The 21,968-nt window shown below is 38.0% G+C and overlaps 2 protein-coding genes and 1 long non-coding RNA gene across 3 annotated transcripts; 2 read left to right on the forward strand and 1 right to left on the reverse strand.

The window, feature by feature from the left end:
- The first annotated feature begins 3,281 nt into the window (after positions 1–3,281).
- Positions 3,282–5,639, forward strand: LOC117323594 (tubulin-specific chaperone C-like). Its single transcript, XM_033878905.1, has one exon. The coding sequence runs from the start codon at positions 3,358–3,360 to the stop codon at positions 4,369–4,371; it is 1,014 nt and encodes a 337-aa protein (XP_033734796.1). The 5' UTR covers positions 3,282–3,357; the 3' UTR covers positions 4,372–5,639.
- A 6,507-nt stretch (positions 5,640–12,146) lies between these two features.
- LOC117323595 lies at positions 12,147–13,866 on the reverse strand. The gene is made up of 2 exons (XR_004531771.1): positions 13,269–13,866; positions 12,147–12,804 (listed from the first exon to the last, which is right to left on the reverse strand). It is a non-coding gene; the product is annotated as an uncharacterized LOC117323595 (long non-coding RNA).
- A 3,269-nt stretch (positions 13,867–17,135) lies between these two features.
- LOC117323596 lies at positions 17,136–21,968 on the forward strand. Its single transcript, XM_033878906.1, has 4 exons — positions 17,136–17,763; positions 18,407–18,635; positions 18,903–19,053; positions 20,136–21,968. The coding sequence occupies exons 1-4, from the start codon at positions 17,201–17,203 to the stop codon at positions 21,293–21,295; spliced, it is 2,103 nt and encodes a 700-aa protein (XP_033734797.1). The 5' UTR covers positions 17,136–17,200; the 3' UTR covers positions 21,296–21,968.

Consider the following 21,968-nt stretch of genomic DNA (forward strand, 5'->3'; position numbering starts at 1 on the left):
CGTTGAGTACTTAATGACATTCAGAAAGTGAGATAGGGTCCCGTCATACACAGTACAAATGATGACCAAACGTCCATAGTACATGATCATACACCCGAGAGTTCAGTGACGGCTAATGCATAGATATACAGATACCCAAAACATACGAGAAATACTACTTTTGTGTACTATTACAACGAGAGTTCGTTCGTTGTAGTGTGGATTGAAAGTGTCATTTCGAAAGATGTGAGAATCGAAGTTATTACAACGGAATCACTAGTGTGTGGTTTAATACCGTTGATCTACCATAGTCCCATTGATTAACACCATGTTCAATTTTCATTTAGTTCACGTATTCCGTTTTTTAGTTTACTATTTATTGACGAAAAGAATTTGTTTTTATCGCAAACTTTTCTAATACGGTTGTAGCTGTTGAATTATCGATTACGCCGTATTGTTTGACGATAAGATCGTAAAGGTTGTGCTTGTTATCCAAAATTTCTTGTTGGGAAGCTAGTGTTTAATCCGGCTTTTTGTTTAGCTCTTTGGCAATCATAGTAGGCAACGTGGCATTATCTATCATCAACATCACCACTTCCGTCATTTGAAGCAGTTGTCGTATTCCTTGAATTATGACAGTAGATGGTTCTTGTTCTTTACATTCCAAAATTTTCCCGTTTTTTATCTTTTTTATGGTGTGAGGGGGAGCATTCATTGTCAGTAAAGGTCGAAAATGTTCCATGTACCACACCCTGAACAAGTTTTCTGTTGACTGTGATATCGGTTTCTTGTTTATCTTTTTGTGGATTTACCCTTCATTGTGCTGCTCTGTGTCTCTGTTTCCAATGACGTCAAAAAACGAAGTGTGGACATTTCTGTGATTGTAACTCTCCGCATCCGTGCCGTTTTGAATTGAGGCTTCTCCGTTGTAATTTCGATTTCTTGTAAAAGGTCCTTGAGTGCTCGGAGACTTTGATGTTTTATACAGAGTAGTGTCGCCTTCTTGTGTTGGTACGAAAATATCTACTAAAATGGAGTCCGGAAAAGTATGCATCCTTCCGTTCCTGAAGTAGTAGTGAGGGCAAATATAATATTGGTGGTTGTTCTCGACGAAAAGGCTATAACGGTTGTACTTTTATTTTTATGTTTTATCCTGTTCCAGTATTATTCGAGATATGATGAGAACTTTTGTGTATCCATAGTTATCTGATAAGACATAGCCATCTGCTGGCGACGATTGTAGATATTGCTCTCAAAGGTGAAAGCGCACATGCTAAAATGTTGTTAGTCCGCTAACAACGAGTTTTTTTTTCGTAATATGAAAGTACTTCGTATTTTAATTACAAAAAAAATGTGAAAAAAATCCAAATATGAAAAGATCACAATTATTTGTCTTGGTCGGTGGATGATTCCGGAGCATCTAATTTAAATATCATCCGTATGCCTTAACGATAAAAGAGTCCTAAAAGAGTCCTAGCTCTAATTACCAAAATGGTAGCATCATATTTCTGATAATATATAAGTTTCCATTGGTAAGTGTCAGAGTCCAAAGTCATACATAGTCCCTTTTAAATTTACTGATAACAGTACGGATGTTTATCAGTATATTAACTTTATTTGTTAAATAAGATTTGTTTTGACGCCAGAATGTCTTTAAAGGAATTAAAGACTGATAAGCAGTGTGTTTTACCTACTGTTGTATCAATTAGCTTATTTCTGTTTATAAAGTGTTCAAAGTTTGAAGGATGATTTGAGAATGTGCATGTATATAAAAGATAATATATTTATCAAATTCGGTGGCATTAAAGAATATGTGTTTAGTTTATTGATTTATGAACAATCGTTACTGACTTATACTGAGTCAAATCGCAGTGATGTTTGTCACTCTGGTACACCAGAACATTAAGTATAGCGGGTGTAACTCAGAGTCGGTGTAATCATGTCTGTAGCTCTGGTACATACGGGAACATTAATTATATCGGGTGTAACTCAGATTCGGTGTAATGATGTCTGTATATCTGGTACAGACGGGAACATTAATTATATCGGGTGTTACTCACAGTCGGTGTAATGATGTCTGTATATCTTGTACAGACAGGAACATTAATTTTATCCCCCGTTATCAGGTGTAACTCAGAGTCAGTGTAATCATGTCTGTAGCTCTGGTACAGACGGGAACATTAATTATATCGGGTGTTACTTAGTGTAATTATGTTAATTGTAACGGAAGAAGAAAAATATTTTTCGCGTAAATGTCAGGACTTACGGAATAGATTAATCACCGGTTATGTTGTGCATATTAAATATGGATTCTAATAAAAATCGTTTACACGGTAATAATATCACAGAATATGTCATTCCACGAGTTTATTTCGTATTATTATTGTTAAATATCAATAGGAAGCTGTGTATTATCCATCCAAGAAAACCTACTATGCTTACTGTAATCATGAAAACAATTTACACTTTTCATTGATATTCTGTAATTAAAGATTACAACACGCTTTATATGCATTTGTTGTTTTTTTAAGGAGGAATATACATGTATATATAAATCAATACATTTTACGGGCTGAAATGTAAGTATTCATGTAAGTAATGTCAATAAGCAAAACAACATTGTCCTCTGCTCCTAGTTTCTCGATTAAAAAAAAAAAGCAAAACAAAATTTTAAGCCATAAAACCGTGGGGTTTTTTTTGGGGGGGGGGGGGGGGGGGGGGGGGGGTTGTTTGTTTTTTTTTTTTTTTTTTTTTCATTTTGATCTCCTTCCCTCATTTCTTTGGGTCGTTTCACGATGTCCATTTCATAAAAGTATGATTGGACGCTTTTTTAAGTGTGTCTACATTTATGTGTTTATTCAAAATTACCGATCAAATCTACATGTACAAGAGATTCTTTTTAATGTGGTAATTATATAGTACATTTTTTATGGCGTATTTGTAGATTAGTTCGTGATCTTTTTTATTCAGAATACAGCATCATATATATTCATATATAAACCAGGTGAACATTAAGTAGTTTATAAGTTCTATTTAGAACAAGCTTGCATTGTAGTTCGTCTATATTATTTTTTAGGTGTGACAGAGAGTTCTAGACGATCTATTAATAGTAATTTCCTCATACTAACCAAGTCACACGGGAGTTGCTTCCCTTTAATGAATCATTATTGGGGTCGTTTCTATCATCTATAAAAACTAGGCACTATATGCGAAATAATCATGTAAAAATGCATTGTTATTCTATCTTATTTTCTTTGATATCATAAGAGTTTATATCATAGTGATAACAGCCGGAATGTTTTAAAATTCTCGATATACTGTGATATTTTCTATAGATGTAAGCGACATAACAGAACCTAACAAGTTCCGGAATCTACGATGGAGGTAAACGGTGTTCATCGTGATATTACTGTTGATAAGAAGGCAATTGTCACTGATCGTCTTCAGAAAAGGGAGCTAGAAAGACAAGAAGATATTCAAAGACGAAAGGATGAGAAGGATAACTCCGCTAATGCTAAGGAAAGTACCAGGTACTTCTCCGATAATTTCAATATTCAACGGGAATCCGTGGAAGAAGCCTTAGCAACATGTAACGGGAATTGTTCTGATAAGATCATATTGCGCGAGCGGTTTGATTTCGTCGCTCAATCCTACCAAAAGCTGCAGAAGTTCGTCGCCGATTCTGTTATGTTTCTGCCTTCCTACGATTTAAGGCAGGCACAAGAAACCCTCGGCAAATTGCAGGTTCAGATCCAGGAAAAGAGGGATCAATTGCTGCCGAAGAAGAAATTCGCGTTTAGCTCCAGAAAGAAAGTTGACAAGGACCCCCAAGTATTGACTAACGGTGCTCATAAGATTATAGAAAAGTCCGACAATCTAGGCATTGAACTTGCCGGTTGTAAGATTGTCGGGTTTCAAGGGGTCACGCTTGTCAAAGATAGCAGTGACATCACTGGTAAAGATGTCGCCGTGACCAACCTCAACGATTGCACTTTAAAGCTTTTTGGAGCGCCATCTACAGTGCATATGAAAAATCTGAAAAACTGCACAGTTTTGTGTGGACCAGTTTCAAGTTCGGTTTTCATCAGCGACTGTGAAGAATGTGTGTTTGTTCTAGCTTGTCAACAGCTAAGAACTCACACTACAAAGAATTCCAGTGTGTATCTCCATGTCACTAGTAGAGCAATCATTGAAGACTGTAAAAATATGGACTTTGCACCCTATAGTCTCAGTTATCCAGGTCAGAATGACCATTTTGACAAATCTGGACTGGACAAAAAACGTAACAACTGGAATGATGTGGATGACTTCAATTGGCTGGCCAGTGATGTCCGATCCCCAAACTGGGCCATCATGGAAGAGGAGAAAAGAAAGAAATTCCTCGAGGAATGATCAGATGTTTTTAATAATCCCAGAGCATACAGGTGCTCATCATGACAGCTGTGCAGGAAAAACTGTGCTGTTTGATACTGTAGTGTCAGTATTGACTCGAGGCATGTTCAAAATACATATGTTTAACTTCTGAATATGTCTCGGTGTATTATGCAGATAAAAGGAACTTGTATTTGGACATTCCTTTCCAAAAGTTTTCTTTGAAAATTTTGTGTCCACAGCAGTCAAATGACAAACAATACTTTATTATTTAATTACTGATTCATCAAATCTGGGTTGTAAGTTTAATTAATTGTCTTTAAATGAAAGTATTGCTTTCTTTTTTATCAATGTATTTGTTATAAGAGAAAACTACATGATTATTGTGTTCACAGAAACAGGCATAGATAAACGTTCCTGAAAAATAAAAAAAAATGTTTGTATTTAATTTGAACATCATGTACAGGCCAGGAATAGATGTTTTCAAGTCTAAAATATTTTTAAAAAGTGGGTGTTTTCTATTTCCCTTTAATTTTTTTCTAATCGATAAACTGTTCATAGAACGTCAACAATCACAGATATATCCTGTTAAAAGAATCAGAATCCATGTTCTAAATAATACCAGGGCCAGTAGAATTGTGTCTACCAAATGTTCTATGCCTGCACTGAAGACATGGAATATAAAATTTAACATTTATGGATTTTTCAGCCCTATTGACAAACAAGTCATAGAGCAAATACTGCATGTGCAGTGTACATGTATACATTGTTTACATGTCTTTGTGAGTGACAACATGAGACTGAGTGTACCAAATTTTAATGCAACATAAATTCCAGATTAATAATCTCTATAAAGTTACAAAAAAAGAAGTCAATATACAATGTATATAGAAAAAAGTGCTTTGTCATGTTACTTTTTGTGGATAATCACTTATTTATCTGATATATACATACTCGCAAGCATGCATGCATGTATGTATTAGATTTAATATGAACAGATTAAGACAGACATTCTCACTAATTATAATTAGAACAAAGGTAGAAACCATTGCAAATTTACTTTTGTATTGAATTTAAAAATGATAATGTCATTAGTGTAAGTGTTACTATACATGTATGTATAATGAGGGACTAAGATAGTGTGCCACTATTTACATGTGACCTTTTAAGATTGATGGTTAGATATATATACATTTGTTTTAAAATTGAAAAAACTTCCATTGACAAAATAATGATTTTATTTGTTGATATTCAGTTTATAAACAACACAAATAAATTGATTTAACATGACCTTAGTTATTTTATTTTCTGTAAAATATGTGTCATATACCTGGTAAGTGACAATTTTCAATTAACTTGTCAATATTTTAGAATTTCCATGAAGGCCTATTTAAACTTTCAAACCTTAAAAATTGTACATGTCTATTTAACAAGCCCTATATAGGCCAATTTTGACAAACTGAAACTTATTTTTCAGGCAAACTTATTGAATTTTCAGATTATGAATTATTCAAGCTTTAATGATACATACTTTTGTAGAAAGATTACTTCCAAAAACTTATTTAAAAAATAGGACTTTTATATCCCAATCCATGTTAGGTCGGCAGACATGTATTCATACCAACTATGTACAGTGTATACTGATGAAGGGTATTGTACATGCAGTATTTTCCACAGTTGTATATATGGTGACAGTCCTGCATCAATAATTCTTACAACAATTAATGATTGTGTATAGAAGAGCTGGACTGGGACGATCATCAGCAGCCAGGTACCTGATCTGGAAGAGTGTCTGTCTAGAGTTCGGAGGGTCCTGGGTTCGAACCCCACTCTAGTATAGCTGCTACATTTTCTCTTCCCCCTGTTACATAATTGGCTAGATTGCCTACCCTTGTTTAAAGCATTGTGAATATGCTTAGCAAGGGATAACCGAACTTGTGGTCTTCGGGTAGAAGTCTTGAAAAAAGTAGGGAGGAATGATTATGTAGCGGAACTGGACTGGGTTAATCAGGGACGATCTGGAGCTCAGTTGGTAGAGTGTCCATCTAGAATTTGGCATACTCATGAGAACAAACTGCCCTTCTGCTGTTTTTGTTTTCATACAAGGTTGATTATATTAAGAGCTTCTCGGAACCTGTAACAGAAACCTTGAAAAGTCCTTAATTTCACCTAAAGATATATTGATGGTGTTATCAAACTTTTCATAGCAAAACCTTTATTTGACCAAGTTAATCAGATATACCCTGTAGAATTTTAAATTAAAAACATTACAGATCAGCCATTTATTTAAATCTTTAATTTACCAGCAGGGACAGCTTACAACTAAGCTGTATGATAATCAATATTTTTTCCAGGTCTTGATTTTAACATCTCTGCTTCTCTGGTGTTTACATGTCACAGCTGGTTCAATATTTAATGACTGGTTTCGATCGAATTCCATTACCATGATTCCCATGACAGATGTCTACTGCGGACAGAAGAGCATGGAAAAGTCAACGGTCAACAAAATGATTTTATTTTGAAATATCATGGGTTCACAGCTTCATAATACTTGATGGTTCCATTGTCACTGCACTAGTTCTCTTTTCAGACCTTGACTTAACCCGAATTCGACCTAGATTTACCTATATGGCGGTCTTGTTGATGAAGCAGAAGATGCATCCCTTCATGAACACCTATTCTCCTCAAATTTGTTTTAAGGTTCTCCATGCGACAGGTTCATTTTGTTGATATTGTAACATTGGTAGCTCACCTGGTCCGAAGGACCAAGGTGAGCTTATGCCATACCGTTGCGTCCGTCGTCCGTCGTCCGTCCGTCCGTCAACAATTGACTTCTTCTTCATAACCACACATCAGAATTTGACCAAATTTGGTCAGAAGCATCCCTATGGGCAGGGGACTCAGAATTGTACAAATGATGAGGCTGACCCTTTGGGGCGGGGCCAAAAGGGGTCATTTTTAGCTCACCTGGTCCGAAGGACCAAGGTGAGCTTATGCCATACCGTGGCGTCCGTCGTCCGTCCGTCAACAATAGACTTCTTCTTCATAACTACTGATCAGAATTGGACCAAATTTGGTCAGAAGCATTAATCTTATGGGGTGGGGACTCAAAATTGTACAAATGGTGGGGTTGACCCCCTAGGGGCCTGAGGGGCGGGGCCAAATGTGGTCAATCTGGCTATATTGATATAAACGACTTCTTCTCTGAAACCAAGCAATGGCTATCGCTCATATTTGCCTGGTAGCATCATTATGGGGTGGGGATTCAAAATTGTACAAATGATGGGGCTGACCCCCCAGGGGCCTGAGGGGTGGGGCTGAATGTGGTCAATTTGGCTATATTGATATAAACGACTTCTTCTCTGAAACCCAGCAATGCCTGTCACTCATATTTGCCTGGTAGCATCACTATGGGGTTGGGATTTAAAATTGTACAAATGATGGGACTGACCCCCCAGGGGCCTGAGGGGCGGGGCCAAATGTGGTCAATCGGGGCTATATTCATATAATTGACTTCTTCTCTGGAACCAAACAATGGATATCTCTAATATTCTACTGGTAGCATCACCTTGGGGTAGGAATTTGAAATTGTACAAATGACGGGGCTGACCCCCTGGGGTCTGAGGGGCGGGGCCAAAAGGGGTCAGTTTTACAGAATTGATATAAACGACTTCTGCTCTGAAACCAAGGGATGGATATCGCTCATATTTGCCTGGTAGCATCACTATGGGGTGGGGATTAAAAATTGTACAAATGATGGAGCTGACCCCCCAGGGGCCTGAGGGGCGGGGCCAAATGTGGTCAATTGGGCTATATTGATATTAGCGACTTCTTCTCTGAAACCAAGCAATGGATATTGCTCATATTTGCCTGGTAGCATCACTATTGGGTTGGCATTCAAAATTGTACAAATGGTGAGGCTGACCCCCCGGGGGTCTGAGGGTCGGGGCCAAGAGGGGTCAATTTGGCTGAATTGATATGAACAACTTCTTCTCTGAAACTAAGCAAGGGATATCGCTCATATTTGCCTGGTAGCATCCTTTTGGGTAGCGATTCAAAATTTTATAAAGGAAGGAACTGACCCCCACTCCCCCCGGGGTGCAGAAGGCGGGGTCAAAAGGGGTCAATTGGTTTATACAACTTCTTTTCTGAAACTAAGCAATGGATATCACTCACATTTGTGTGGTAGCATCCCTATGGGGTTGTGCCAAAAGTTAATTTTATTTCATGGATTAATGCATTTTTTGACATCAAATCCTCACGTACCCATATAAAATGCCTATGATATATTGACATAGCAATACCAGTGACAAATATACTTAATCATCATTCTTGTTTCATATCTCATGAAATCCAGGTGAGCGATACAGGCCCTCTGGGCCTCTTGTTTTATATGTAAGATTGTTCAAATGAATGACTTTTATATACTTTCAAGGTCAGGGGTCAAACAGGCTCTTTAAACGACTCAATATCAAAGAGACCCAGAGACTTAATATTCAACGTGTAGCGTGCTTGGGTAAATTACTACAAAGTTTGTTCTTACCAATGCCTGGACCTACATCTCAGGTCACAAGTGTCAAATAGGCCAAAATCTTTTAATCGACTGTTCTAAATAACCAAGAGTCCCAGAGACCTGATATTAAGTCTGTAGATACTGAGCGAAGGGCTTCAAAGTTCGTTCAAATGAATGACCTTGACCTTCATTCAAGGTCTCGGGTCTCAAAAAGGATAAAATCGTTAAACAACTTCCCAATAACCAAGAGGCCCAGAGACCTGATATTGGGTCTGCGGAATGCCGGGATGAAAATTCTTAAATGAAAATACTAAGCCTAATTTGAATCCAGTGGTAATCACTTTAGTACCTGCATAAATGATTTTGAACAATTTCAATGTCCCATGATCATGAGAAGCCTGGGAGCGATACAGACCCATTGGGACCCTTGTTCAAATGCTTTTAAGGCCACAGGTAAAAAAGCTAGAGACATCTTCTCAATTACCAAGACGGTCGGGGTCATGACATTTGGCCTGTAGCATGCTTGGAGAAAGTGCTATAAGTTTGTCTAAGGGACTGACATTGACACACTTGTAACAATTATTAAAACAGCATCTTCTCGATAACCAAGAGGACCAGAATCATGGTATTAGGTCAGTAGTATGACGAAGGGCTACCGATGCAGATTTGTTCAAATGACTGACCTTTAACTGCTTTCAATGTGACAAGGGTCAAATTTGTTAAAATCTTTAAATGACTTCTCAATAATTACGAGGCCCAGGGTCATGATGTTGGGCCAGTAGCATGCTGATATGAAGTGTTACCAAGCTATTTAAACGTTCAGGCTTATGGGTATCTATTCTAAAAAAGAACTGAAAGGGTATCTCTCAAACTTGATGTGTAAATTTCCCTAGGCGCTTACAAACTGTGTCCCTTCAATTTCGAGTCCAACAAGTGACAACCATCTTAGATTTGGACAGTTGAAGTTTTTTCGTATCACTACATCTTGAGAAGCAGAGGGACAGTTCTCCAGTTTAACGTGCAAATCCCCTACTATCCATTATTGTTTCCGTTCCATTTTTTAGTCTGATGAGGACAAAACAGCTGACAGGTGGCCATCTTTGATTAGGCAGATGAAAAACGTCATTGCTATTTCTGTATGGATATTTGAAATGATGAAATTTAATTGTAAGTTCTTTGTCTCTAGTAACAACTGAAATGTGTTACCACCGTTTCTCGGCAAGTTCTTATGTGATCTTTATTATAGTTCATATTTAGGTTATCCTAGTAACCATATGATTAAGAGGAAAAGGAAATAGACACGTATAAAGATCATCCAATGGTAGGCGCTACTACCCAAATGACTCGTGTGACATGGCGACTTGGTCAAGTGAGCTTGTCTCATTGTCTTATACGTTCGTGTGTCAACTGTCCTCTTTAATTAATCGACTTCTTTACAATAATCAAGAGACACGAAGTCGTGATATTGGACCAATTGCATGCATGGTCTACTTCTCAGGTAGAAAGAGGCACTGGGTCGTGGTATTGGGCCAGTAGCATGCATGACCTACTTCTAATGTAGCAAGAGGCACGGGGTCGTGGTATTGGGCCAGTAACATGCATATGCATGACCTACTTCTAAGATAGCATGAGGCACGGGGTCGTGGTATAGGACAATAGCATGCATGACCTACTTCTGAGGTAACTGGGGTCATATGTGTTTTGCATCTTTAATAACATTCTTTTCATTATCCAAGTGGCCAAGGGTCATTATATTGGACCAATGAAGGGCTACAAAGTTTGTTCAAATGAATGGTATAAATCTACTTTTGAGGTAAAATTTACCAAAATCGTTAGATTTTCATTGAATACTAGGATGATTGCCAGGCATTTGACGTGTACGAATTACTAAAAAATAGTATTTATTTTGAATATAAGCTAATGACCATATCAGCTTTACAAATCACATGAATTAAAAGTTCCCCAACAAAGACTTTCATTTATTTGCTGAAGAACAGGTGAGCGTTGGGTGTCTACTTTTGACAGGTGTATGCTTGTGACGGTATAGAACAGTTAGTTGGGGCTTGCTTATACTATATACGTGTTATACACAAATAGCTCAAAAGGCTACACGGGGCATGTTAGGTACAAATGTACAATCAGATTGTGTATACCAATAACATGTACGATGAACTACCGCTGCACATACATAGAAGTTCTGTGATGGAGCTGTCTTCTGACCTTGGGCCACGTTCCTATGACCTAGAATGAAAAACTAACCATATGGTCCGATCCCTAGATCACTTATATTATTTTTTCATTCCGGGTCATAGGAAATATTGTATCAAGCCCCTGTGCGTATAGTACAACAAAACCATTGGACTAGCTGTCCCCTGGACGTATGTGATACTAATTAACCTTTTCCACACAGCTGAAGCTTAATGTTCATTAGATACGGGTACACAATAAATATTACTTCGATAAAACAAGGATACACTGTACATGAAGCTGGAATTACAATCAGTTACAGACACAGAGACTTGACACACATTTCCATCCCACGGTACAAATGTATGTAAACGGAACATCCAACCCAAGGTATGTACACGGAACATCCAACCCACGGTATGTACACGGAACATCCAACCCAAGGTATGTACACGGAACATCCAACCCAAGGTATGTACACGGAACATCCAACCCACGGTATGTACACGGAACATCCAACCCACGGTATGTACACGGAACATCCAACCCAAGGTATGTACACGGAACTTCCAACCCACGGTATGTACACGGACCATTGGTTGGGGATAAGTGTCTAGAACTTCCAACCCACGGCATGTATACGGACCATTGGTTGAGGATAAGTGTCTAGTCTCGTCTAGTTACGATATCTTTTTAATCAGTTTATGATGAAGACACCCTATCATTTGCCTTACCTTCGCCAAGTTTCACACTAGATATCTGACATCAAATAGATACCATCAGAGCACAGGGACTTGAGAGGGGGGGGGGGGGGGGGGGGGGGGGGGGCTAGATTAAAATTTGGCATAATCTAGCCCAAAAACGCCTCAAAATGTGCTATACATGCTAGGGGAGGTCCAAATACATGTAGACTGTAACTAATTCTCAAGTCCCTGTGCATAAGAGGAGAGTCACTGGGTAAGCTATGTGGCTGGATTTTAATCATATTACTAAAGGTTTATATATATAGTGACAGGGAGTTGGCACAGGTTCCCAAGACAGGTACATGCGAGTGTACGGGACATTGACGGTGAAAGAAATTCAGGAACACCATTCATTTATGTTTTCAAACTTTATAGCCGTTGCAACTCTTTTCAGAGGGATTCACATAAAAATAAATACATGTATAAACATATATATATATGATATATACAACAATGTATACAAAATTCAGTTTAGGTGTCACAAAACAGAGCTGACATGTAGACATGAAAGAATGCATACATCACACAAATGAAAATTCCTGGATAAATGGCGTTATATTTCGTGTACTTGTGTTAAAGCTCTTTGTTGGGTCGGTCTTTCTTCAAACTGGAAATCCTCTTCAGGTTGTTGATGCGTTTCAATTATAGGAGCACCAGGCGTAGTTGACGTCACGGTATTTACTGACGTCATCGAAGCAATCCTGTCTTCTCCATTGTCGGAGATTCCAACATTCCTCGTTTGACTACGTTGGAACTTAATTCTGCCATTTTGTGCGAGGTCTTTGGGTAGCTGACCTATCTCGACCATTTGGGGCCGTTTTGTGAATGTTATATGCTTACGCTTGTCCCCTCGGAATTTTATCCGAGTTTTAACATTAGGATCCAAGTTTTCTGAAGCTGACGGAGAAACTATGACGACACGCGCTCCGCCGTTATTAGATTTCCCGCTTTTCTTGGTCTGTTCATTTCCCATCAGTTATTTCCCATTAGCTCTACTACACCATCAGCCACCTGTTAAATATAAAATCGGAGAACTCTGTTACGAATCGACGTTAAGTGGGATCGCTGACTGAAAAAAACAACTTCAGTGAGGACGTTAAAACATGTAACACAGGGACTTGGCACGAATATCCATAGGTATATAGTATGTATGGACTGTCCCAGGTCCCTGTGGTGCGTAAAATAATCTATATGCTAAAAAAACCCACTTCATTGTCAGTGTATAATTTGTATGTAACACAACGTGCGATTTGCCTCTTTTCTCGACTAACATACATAACTTAAAATTTGAAAATGAATCGCAGTTGGTTCAATGGTATTTTATTCATGACCAAATATGGAATTGTAAATAAGATATTAAAACATTTCTTTAAATTAACAAGATATATTCTAACAGTATCAATGATTACACATGTAAAAAGTACAATGTGTCTAACAGTGACACACGAATACTACACGGCTACAATAATACCTACCGTGGAGGTTTTGTCACCATGATCAATAACATCCATAGGTATTTACAATCAACCAATAATCCAACCGACAAAATGGCGTCGTTTTTTAACAGTAAATGGGTATGTAGAAGCTATGAATTTTAAACCTACATTATTTTCATTTGCTCGTTTCAGAAATGTGCCGGTCCTTCACATAAAGCCACACAAGGGAGATTCCATCTGATTAAATACACATTTCGTTTTGAATACCTATATGGACAATGTCTGTACCGGTCTTTTCTAAAGACTGTTACGTGGTATGAAGTAATACAATATGTTCCTCGTGGTCTCGTGTTATATATTTACCCAGTCTTTTAATTCTCCACTAAAATTGCCTGTTCATATTCAAATCACCAAATGTCTATGTGTTTGGTCAAACCAGGCTTTTGTGATCCTGTATAGACTCTATTCTTGAGTCAACATATCAAAATACCCGGATCAAATGAAACGAAAGTTCTTTTTAAAAAGAGTTATAAACATTTGATTTCTAAACTTTATGTCTACATCAGAGCAGCTCGGTCACCGCATAAATGACACCACTATTCCAACAGAAAAATATCAAAATCTCATCCATAAAGTTTTTCTTACATTTTCCATGTGTACGGGGCTTTGTCGTTGCCCAGGCTTTGGTAGAGTCAACAGTGTAGGTGTATGTTAATCCCAGTCCAAAATCATCCACTATTTGTCTCAAAGTAGCAACTACTCTAATTCGACTCTAATCACTAAGAAACAAATCTTATGACGTTGATTTACTTGTTACGTCACAACAATTCGCAGAACAATCCACTGTTATCTTTAAAACGTTACACCATCCACTCCCCAAAATGAAAAGTTTGGACCACGTGGCTCCCTATCCACAATTCTTTCGGGACGTTTCCGATGCTGAGGAGCTTCCACTGGGGGTTCCCGACGCCCGTCGCGAAGGAAATATTTCTGTCGTCGATGTCTTTTTTCAATCAACCTCCTTAACTCATCAGCCTCGTCACTATCCTCTCCAACTTCCGGACTGTTATTGGCAATATGTCTTAATTCGTTCCTAGTTGAGTTATTGCCATATCGTCTTTCGTACATGGCGTCTCTATCATCTGCTTCATACAACTGGTCGTTGTTGTTTTTGGTGTCATACTGACTAAACCTTCTGTCTGTTTTATTTCTTTGCCGGTCTCACGCGTGTAAAGTGTCATCCTTCAAGTTGTGTGGTTCGTCTCTGCCATACCTACTGTCGTGTGTATATTTCGTATCATCTTTTGTTAGTGGGGTATATGTGGTGTTGTCCTTTGTAGTAGATTTACTATCCTCTTTTGTAGGTTTGCTATATCGAGATGGATCACTGGCGTAACTTTCTATAATACGTCGTTTGTTAGCACCAGTGTCGGACTCCACCTCTTCTATCCGGACAGGTCGTTGGCTGTGTACTGGCTTGTCGTCGCTGTCCCCCGGCCTTGCTGCTTTCTTTACGCTCGGAGAGGACCCCATCGCGCCGTACTCCAGTGGCACTCTGAATCCTATACTGTATCATCCCCGAGATGTAATCTAAATTCACATTGACTGGAGAGTAAGTACACTATGCATAGGACATGATAATAATAGCAATATAGCGAAGTTCATCAGTCACATCTGAAAGACTTCCTTTACCCAGACTCAATGGCACACTGTCAGATTTAGTGTTTAAATGGACGCAGTGTACCGAATTTTGTTTGAGCAATCTTTAGAATTATATTTTTGAAAGACCTCTCGCAAAATGAACCGTATATATACAAACTCCTTTAACTTACGCTGAAGTGAAGGTCGTCTTTTATACATATTCACCCACCTTTAATGTTAGACGTGCATTAAGGAGTTGCTATTTATATTCCACATAAACAGAGAGTTAAGCAAAATAATGTTTGCCTTTGAATTGATATGTACATGTACATGATTTGCATGTACATACATGTATGTTTCATAAACATAGCAGGTATCCTAAAATAACCACTTCACTGTTAAGGAAAAGTGTTATTGCTCGCTGCAATAAAATAACACGCTAAACACTAATGGGAATGCATAGCACAAAGCACCATTGACCAATCATGATGTTCGATATAGAAGTAGATGTAAACGGAGCGAATAAGCGCATACGATCGAAAATAATGTGAATAGTGTTTTAGAGTAATAAAAAATATCACCCGTGTGGCTTTTTTTCATATTTCCCTCGTGCTGCGCACGCATGAAATTTCATGCGTGAAAATCATGTCATATACTATTTGTTATTGTTTGAAACACCAATATCTTCTCTAAAATAAAGAACTATATATATAACTTGCTGGCAAATAGATTCTATTCGGATTGTACACAAATTTATTACGACGCCCATGACCTTGTCATATTGATTTCTGGCTGGTCTCAGTATGCAATCAGTAGCATCACTCTCTGTGTACTACATATGTTATTATTATAGGAAATGATGTCCGCGGAAAGTGAATAATGCGAAAAGATTCGTCAGGAAAATATTTTATTTGTCTGGAAAACGAATGGGGCAAGTTTATCATGCCAGACTTCGTTTAAAATGTAGCTCTCTTCGAGATCATCTATTCCATAAGAATCTTATTGAAAATCCGTATTGTACCTGCGGTCAAATTGAAACAACAAATCACTATCTCCTGGAATGTAATATGTACAACATGATACGCCATCAATACATCTATCCTTTTAACAACTTGTCACTAGACTTGCTTCTTTACGGTGATTCACTGCGTACCGAAGCAGAAAATATTAATATTTTCAATTCTGTCCAATCTTTTATTATTAAAAGTAAACGCTTTGAGTCTGTATGATATCCCTTTCACTATAAGATATCTAAACATATATATTATTCTAAGAATATAATGTATGTCAAAAACTAACCCATGTCCCTCGTTGTCACTTCTTTATGAGGACTCACGGAAAAAATGTTGCAATAACATTCCTATTCTTCTACCACCTACACCCCCCACCCCCCTCCCCTTCCCCCTCCCCTTCCGCTCCCCCACTATACTCAAATAGATTAGTACTAATGAGATAATTTCTTAACCTATGTATTAATGTAATTACTGTTTATAACCATTGTATGTTAATTTCGACAGTATTGCAAATTCTCTGCTGAGATTACTTTATTTATATGCGTACGGGCCAGAGTCATGCCGATCTACATACGTACAAGTTGTATGTCTGTAGCTCAACATGATATCTGCTTATTATGTTACCTGCCTGTCTCAAAGAGAAGACGGATTTATATAAGTACGAAAGTACTTCTTTCCGAATTCTTTACTGTTCTATGTTTGTGTAATATTCTATGTAAATATTTGAACAATAAAATACTGTTTAAACTAGCTTGCTGGCAAATAGATTCCATTCGGATTGTACACAAATTTATTACAATCAGTAGCATCACTCTCTGTGTACTACATATGTTATTATTATAGGAAATGATGTCCGCGGAAAGTGAATAATGTGAAAAGATTCGTCAGGAAAATATTTTCTTTTGTAGATCTTAAACGCTAGAAAGAGAGGAAATCTATGGCGCGGGAAGGATGTCATAATTAAATATTTTTTCCTAGGCAAAAATAAGATATTGTCTACTAGATCTAAATAGGCAAAATATTTCTGCCTAGTAATAATTTGGTTTCGATTATTGCAATGGCTAAAATCGAGGCAAAATTCGATTTCTGCCTTGGCAAACATATTTGATTATGACATCTTTCCCGCGCCATAGAAATCCTGCTCCTTTGTTATTGTTTGTGACCGCGTATCGAGCGAAGTGTTCCCATTTGGCGCCATATACTTTCTGACGGCACGTCATTGTTTAGATTATGACGTCACTTCCGTGTTACAAATCGACTTTTTTGTATCCTTACTGACGCCCGCCTTTTACGTTTGCCTTTTGTGTACTAGCTAACATGTGTTTTACATGCAACATATCGGCGGGAGCGAGGGAGAAGCTGGCGATAATGATTGGCGTTCTTAATTGTTGTATCGCTTTATTTGGAATAGCTCTAATCGGCATTGCGATATACATGAAAATAAGCATTGAATCCAGAATGATGATGCTGGAGGGATATGACACTGGACTTCTGCCACATTTTCTCCTTGCAGTGGGAATCAAAGTAGTAGTTTTGCATGTTATAACGTTTAAGATTGTATACGATTGTTCGTCTTACGAGATGAATAGGAATTGCGTGAACTTTCTACTTTTTGCCGTTTTATTGTCATTTATTCTAGTCTGGTTCCTACTAGCCGGGGGTCTGATGTGTTTTACCCATCGATCTGTCATCGAAGAATCCTTGCAAAACGGCCTCGGCTCAGTGATGAAACGGTACAAAACAGAAATGCTCGCGAAGGTAACATTAGATAAACTACAACAGGAATATCACTGTTGTGGCAGCAATGGCTACAGCGATTGGTTTGACATCAACTGGGTCAATGAAGAATCCCTGAATGTAAAGAATCCAGACATTATACGGTATGTTGTCAGCGGTTCTGGGTCTTAGTCCATACATGTATGTAGTTGGTGATTCATGCTCATTTTCACTGACCACTACTATATATTAGTTGAAGTGTAATGGTCTTGAGTTCACGTCGCCTCGACCTGAACTCGCTGAGTAGAGATACTGTCCATGCAAGTGTACAAAATATCGAGTATTTTAAATGCATGTAAAATGATATTTTAAAAAGGCACCTTTACTAAATGTGGCATGGTCCATCGTCTCTACCCTAGGGTGCCAATACACTGTACTTTTAATCGTAATTCTTGATAAGGCGTGAAGAGGTTGAGAGATAAACTGAACATAACGATGTATTACAACGCAGAAATGTAGAAAGAGTGTGCCACTAAACTGAATTAATTAATTTGCTTAAATTTTCGAAACTCGATATATTGTAAACGTGAGTGACTGAGTTAACCGTCAACCAGTTCAGACACCAGAGTTAATAAATACTGTAACTAAATGGTTACATTGTACTGGTTCAGCAGAGATTTCTGTTTCTGCGAACAATGTCGATTGAATGAGGTTTTCCAATATTGGTCTCAAATATAAATGCAACGTATGCTTTCAGATTCTTTAACAAATATGTATACGATTTTGATTTTTTTTTTTTTTTTGTAGGAAGTTGAAGGCTGGGTTGTACTACACGGACGATGTACCCTACAGCTGTTGTGACGTCGCGTCAGCCCGCCCATGTGTTCATCATGATGTCAAGGACAAGTCGATGCACGTGCATTACGGAAGCATTACTTTGTACCAACCAGGCTGCTCCAGTGTTCTCATGGACTTTTTTGAAAACAAAATCCTTGTGCCGACAGGATGGTCCGTTATTACGGCGTTCTTTTTACAGGTCTGATATTTAGTTTCAGCAAGGAAATTCCTTAATTCATGTTCCATATGAATGAGAAAGCATTAATTTTTAAAGAAAATTCCGCTATTGCTTTACTTGAAACTGAAGTTCAGGAATCCTCTTATGTTAAGGGAAGTTGGTGAGATCCGGGAATGGGACAATTTTTATTTGATTTATAAGCAACATTTCGTTCTTTCATCAATGATTGTTTCCTGAACGACATTTTTCAGATTATATTTTGATGTATATGTGATTCTATGTTTACAGTTCATTACGGTGGTACTAATGAGGTATCTACAGACTTCTTTGGCGGAAGCACGTGACATGGAGGATCCCATGGGGTATGGGACAGGATACTGCATCCCGGGCTGTCCGTGTGAATGCTGTACCACCGGGGACCCAATGAAATATGTCAAACGTAAGTATATTTGTTATTTATTATCTCTAATACTGACTAAATTACGTTTACTTTTCACATCACGATTTTTTGCGTGGAAATTAAGTTTGAAGCGTTAAGTGTGAAGAATGAAGTCTGATCTCTGGCTTTCAGCATCATTATGATGTTACATTTTGTACAAGTGGGAGTTATCGCCCGTAACATATACAATACTGCCTTACATCGCGAAAATTTGAATATTACTGCCAGAGACCTATATACTAGTATATAGGTCTCTGTTACTGCCTAAAATCGCGAAAATGGAAAATGTTAGAAATCATCGTGAGGTTATATTTTGAATCGAATTTTATTTCAACACGTCACTGAGAAATGAAATAATTTGCTTGGTTGTGAACGGAGACCTGCATTTGTTTTTCTTATATAGTAAAACATTGATTGGGCAAAGCAAAATAGGTCCGAAGAGTCCAATCGGTTAGATGTGAGGGAGTTGTGGGAATGTACATGTACTCGCTTTTCCTGGTTCGATTCCCTGTTCGGACTTAAAGTGGTACATGTATTCCGGTTTCCTCACAAGAACACCCCTCGTGCGCTTCCGTCCGGCAAAACAAGAATGAAATTATCTATAAGTTGAAATAACTTGTTTCACGATTATTAAAAAAAAAATTGAAAAGTTAATTAATATGTTATAAATCAGACTTCTAGCTGAAGAGAAACCAACTTTATCAGACGGATTTACATATATCATCTCAAAATATCACCCACTGTCTAATCGTGTTATTACAATACCACACAATAACCTCAGTTTGTCGGATATTTTACAATCTCCTTCTGGGTGTCTCCTCCCTTTCGGGGTTCAGTGAGACTTACAGTTATAAGAGAATCGAACAGAGGTTACCTTGGACCACCTCCATGTTTTTATACTAGGACATACAGTTTAAAATGAAAGGTCGCGTGTATCCATTCAGTCCTATTAGTACATTTTCTATATTCCATATTTCATGTAATACAGCACGGTTTCATATTTGCATGTACATGTTAAATTGTTCAGTTGTAATATCGATATATTTATACATATGCTTGATTTTATATTACAAATCAAACAGGGAAGAAGCGTGCCAGGAACGACGTAGAATATGGAATGGATGATGCCCCTGACTATGGAATGGGTGGTGGTGCCCCTGACTATGGAATGGATGGTGCCCATGACTATGGAATGGATGGTGGTGCCCCTGACTATGGAATGGGTGGTGGTGCCCCTGACTATGGAATGGGTGGTGGTGCCCCTAAGTATGGAAGGGGTGGTGGTGCCCCTGACTATGGAATGGGTGGTGGTGCCCCTGACTATGGAATGGGTGGTGGTGCCCCTGACTATGGAAGGGGTGGTGGTGCCTCTGACTATGGAATGGGTGGTGGTGCCCCTAACTATGGAATGGGTGGTGGTGCCCCTGACTATGGAATGGGTGGTGGTGCCCCTAACTATGGAATGGGTGGTGGTGCCCCTGGCTATGGAATGGGTGGTGGTGCCCCTGACTATGGAATGGGTGGTGGTGCCCCTGACTATGGAATGGGTGGGGGTGCCCATGACGGCAGTCGTAACAGACACAGATCAAAGGAAAAGAGCAGAAAAGACAAGGAAAAGAGCAGAAAAGATAAAAAGGACAAACGACGGAAGGATAAATCCCGAGATAGTAAGGACCGATCATCTAAAGCTGATGGCAAAACCTCCTCTGTAAAAGGAAAAGGTTCGCCCGAATCGAAAACCTCGCCTAAAGCAAAGAAATCTCCAAAGAAATCATCCAAATCTCCAAAAAGATCACCAAAGACCTCTTCAAAATCTCCAAAAAGATCACCAAAGACCTCTTCAAAATCTCCAAAAAGATCACCAAAGACCTCTTCAAAATCTCCAAAAAGATCACCAAAGACCTCTCCAAAATCTCAAAAAAAATCACCAAAGAGATCTCCAAAATCTCCAAAAAGATCACCAAAGACCTCTCCAAAATCTCCAAAAAGATCACCAAAGAGATCTCCAAAATCTCCAAAAAGATCACCAAAGACCTCTCCGAAATCTCAAAAAAAAAGATCACCAAAGACCTCTCCAAAATCTCTAAAGAGATCTCCAAAATCTCTTAAGAGATCTCCAAAATCTCTAAAGAGATCTCCAAAATCTCTTAAGAGATCTCCAAAATCTCTTAAGACCTCTCCAAAATCTCTTAAGAGATCTCCAAAAAGGTCGCCAAAGAAATTGAAAGCAAGAAGGAGATAGATCGGCGGTCATTTATGATTACAGATACAACAATAGATTAGGATTGTCTCCCCTTGTTGTCTATACAACAGACACAGTGATTTACAAAAAATTACCAATATATTTTTGAATATAGATTACATTAGCAGCTGTCACGTTTTGTGTTTACACAATATTGTCGTTCACACTATGTAAATTTGGAATCTCGGTGGGTAAATTTGCCAAGTTAATTGTTAAATAGATATACATTGTATTGTGACAAATATTCCATGGTATTTACCATCCCCCGGTCTTAAAGAAAGATAAATACAAGTATATACATAAATGTAAATACTTTTTCTTTCTTGTATAAATTCAAATCATAATTGCGATATACACGTCTCTGCATAGGCCGATAAAATATTATTCACGAAAGATCATATCGGCAATTTTACAAAATTGAAAAATTATGTGATTACGTTAATGATTAAAATACTAATGGTAATGGGCCCATTTCATTGTTAAAATTTGCTACAAGTATTACTTCACACAATGTCGACTGATGAGCTTTATACATGTATGTGATAAGATGTGTTTGTGTAGAATCTTAATAGTTTGACTGACCTTAGCTCTTAGCACCTTTAATAAAAAATTCAGTGACGCACGCTGAGCTGATTACAAAGAAAATGCGTTATAAAATTCTTGAAAAAAAAAA

Source organism: Pecten maximus, chromosome 3 (genome assembly GCF_902652985.1).
Source record: "Pecten maximus chromosome 3, xPecMax1.1, whole genome shotgun sequence".
NCBI lineage: Eukaryota > Metazoa > Mollusca > Bivalvia > Pectinida > Pectinidae > Pecten > Pecten maximus.

Coding starts and splice junctions, on each gene's coding strand:
- LOC117323594 (XM_033878905.1), top strand. CDS start 3,358: ATGGAGGTAAACGGTGTTCATCGTGATATTACTGTTGATAAGAAGGCA.
- LOC117323596 (XM_033878906.1), top strand. CDS start 17,201: ATGTGTTTTACATGCAACATATCGGCGGGAGCGAGGGAGAAGCTGGCG. Junction 17,764..18,406: donor AAGAATCCAGACATTATACG/GTATGTTGTCAG, acceptor TTTTTTTTGTAG/GAAGTTGAAGGCTGGGTTGT. Junction 19,054..20,135: donor CCCAATGAAATATGTCAAAC/GTAAGTATATTT, acceptor CAAATCAAACAG/GGAAGAAGCGTGCCAGGAAC.